The sequence below is a fragment of the Penaeus japonicus genome, unplaced genomic scaffold (assembly GCF_977035675.1).
Source record: "Penaeus japonicus unplaced genomic scaffold, GWHDUDI00000001_assembly GWHDUDI00000022, whole genome shotgun sequence".
Taxonomy (NCBI): Eukaryota; Metazoa; Arthropoda; class Malacostraca; order Decapoda; family Penaeidae; genus Penaeus; species Penaeus japonicus.
The window spans coordinates 29827067-29829566 of record NW_028234424.1 but is presented as its reverse complement, the minus strand read 5'-3'; the positions used below and the strand labels follow the sequence as shown (position 1 = coordinate 29829566).

Here is a 2500-nt window from a genome sequence, read left to right as displayed (position 1 = left end):
TGAATTGAAAATGTGAAAAAATTTGCCTAAGGAAAAGATGTTATCTACTGACAGATTATAGTTCCTACCAGTAATTTAGATGTGGGTAGTGGGGACTTGTATATTTATTAGTTACATATATTATGAAGTTTATTGGAGTAGGAAATTGTACTTTCTTAACAGGGTATGTAGAAATTATAGATATATTTGTCACAATGGCCATATTTGTTTATATTATGTTAAGCCATGTGTGAATACATATTTATATATATATGTAAATATATATATATATATTTGTTTTTTTTTTCTACTTATATATATATATATATATATATATATATATATATATATATATATATATATATATATATTTATAAAATGTGTATGTGTATGTGAAGAAAGATTTCTGTATCCTTGAAAAAAATATTGGGATCAGTGCTGTGTGTTAAAAACTATGTGATGTCCTTCAGTAGTACTTTCTAGCTTGGCATGTATAGTTTTTTTTTTTTTAAGAAATTATATATATATATATATATATATATATATATATATATATAATGCATACTATGGTATATGGGAGATCAAGGATAGTGGATGTATAAGTGGTTTGAAATTATTCAGTACCTATTTTGTTTGGAAAAAATAAGTTATTAATATAACTAGCCTTTCTTCACGAGTAATGTAAACAGGTAGGAAGGGATTCAGATATGCCAAGATACTAGATCTACTGATAGTAATGACTGTATTGGATATGATAGTGTTGGTTGGTGGCTACAATACCATGAGCTGTAACTCTTCACATTTTTAGTTCCTTTCTATATGTAAGCATTGCAACATTGATGAATCATATGAAGGAAATAATATGGCAAGATTTCATTTGATGTATCAAAGGTTCCTTGGTAATTCTTTAAAAATAAACAAAGTCTTGTTGGATTATTTGTTCGCTAAGTTTATCTTGATTTGCTTCAAGATCTTAAAAGTCACCAATTAGCACAAAGTTTGCAAAGGAACTAATAACAAATAAGTACACAGAAAATACATAACAAATTGATTCACCCTATAGAAGAAAGGAGGAGGATGAAATAATGATGAACACACGTGCATGTGTGTATGTATGTTTGTAAATTTGTATGTATGTATGTGCGCATGCATGTGCACATGAGTGAGTGAGTGAGTGAGGGAGGGAGTGAAACTGTTTCAGGGGGTGGTGGTGATGTGGCCATTCTGGTACTCTCATCATGCTCCTTCCTTATGATCCTTCTTCCTCCTTCATGTCTGTCTCCTCAATCTTTCCCACTCCCACTCAGACACCTCAGTCTCACTTACCATAACATCCCCAAGGTTGTGCAGACACTCTTCAACTAGTTATATACATTATGCATTTGTTTGTGCTCATGCACACATACATCAGTGCATTTCTATGTATTATAGTGATAATTCAATACTTGAAATTTATTTGCGTATTTACAAACAATTCATAAATTTTCTTGATGCTTGTAGTGTGTTATTAGAGAAGCCAGTTTCATAAATGATGCTACTAAAGACTGAAGTATTTATACATCATACGTAACATGCATTTTCTCTACATCATACATATGATAAAGGTGTTTTTTTAACCTTCAATTTTTTTTTGTCTTTCCCCAACAGTTTGCTGGTCTAGGCTTGGAGGGGCGAGACCACATTGGTCAACGTGGAGGCGGGCGGGGAGGTGGCAGTAGGGGAGGTGGCCGCTACGTCCCACCCCACTTAAGGAATCGCCTAGAGGACGCTCCGCCCCCAGGTGAGATGTGTACATGGTGGGAAAGAAAGTACATACCTGTCTAGAGTCCATGTGAACTAGGTATTCACGGCAGTCTCAAAAGATCTGATAGGTCACAATCAGGAGTTTTAAGGTTACCACTTTTTTCCTTTTTTTTCAATTCTTTCTTTCAATATTACTTTTTTCTTATAATTTTCATAATATTACTGTAATTATTACTTCTATTTCTATATTTGGAATTTGCTTGTCTGATTTCATACAAGAAGATAAATATAATGCATTTGGTTTATTGTTTAAAAGGTTATTTTTGGTAATTTTAATAATGGTTTGCCCATGTCGTGAGAATCTAGTCAGTAGGTTGGTGGATAGTCTTTTTTATTTAATATTTTCTATGCATGATGAAGCTTATTACAGTGTCAAAGTTGTCTAAGTTGCATTTGAATTTTTTTTTTTTTATAGCTAAGTGATATGAAGCTTTTATAATTTATGCAGTATTTTCTGAACTATTTTAGATCTTAATTTGTATGAGCAATGCATCTTTATTTTATTTGTTTTCTCTATCTGTTTCTCCTTCTTTTGTGTATGCTACATACTGTTTTCAGAGCCAATAAGAATATTTTCCCATCCACCCCTGGATAATATTCTTTTTGGTAGAACTTCATAAGGACTCCTTAAAGATAGGGTGATAAGAGCAGGTCGTTGCCATGTATTGCCTCCTTTTGGCAGATACTTCAGATAGGAATTCTAGGGACGGTTTCGGTG

The 2500-nt window shown here is 32.5% G+C and overlaps 1 protein-coding gene across 20 annotated transcripts in view; it reads left to right on the top strand.

Moving 5' to 3' along the window:
• bel (ATP-dependent RNA helicase bel) overlaps window positions 1–2500 on the top strand; it is a 35000-nt gene that overhangs the window by 7410 nt on the left and 25090 nt on the right. For 8 of the 20 annotated variants that reach the window (XM_086549800.1, XM_086549795.1, XM_086549798.1 and 5 more), the window contains exons 2-3: window positions 1627–1759; window positions 2465–2500. The exon at window positions 2465–2500 is cut by the window's right edge and continues 90 nt beyond it. In XM_086549800.1, the coding sequence (XP_086405926.1) occupies window positions 1627–1759; window positions 2465–2500 (169 nt within the window). The remainder of the gene's footprint in view (window positions 1–1626; window positions 1760–2464) is intronic. The other 12 variants (XM_086549797.1, XM_086549799.1, XM_043019866.2 and 9 more) reach the window with 2 other exon arrangements.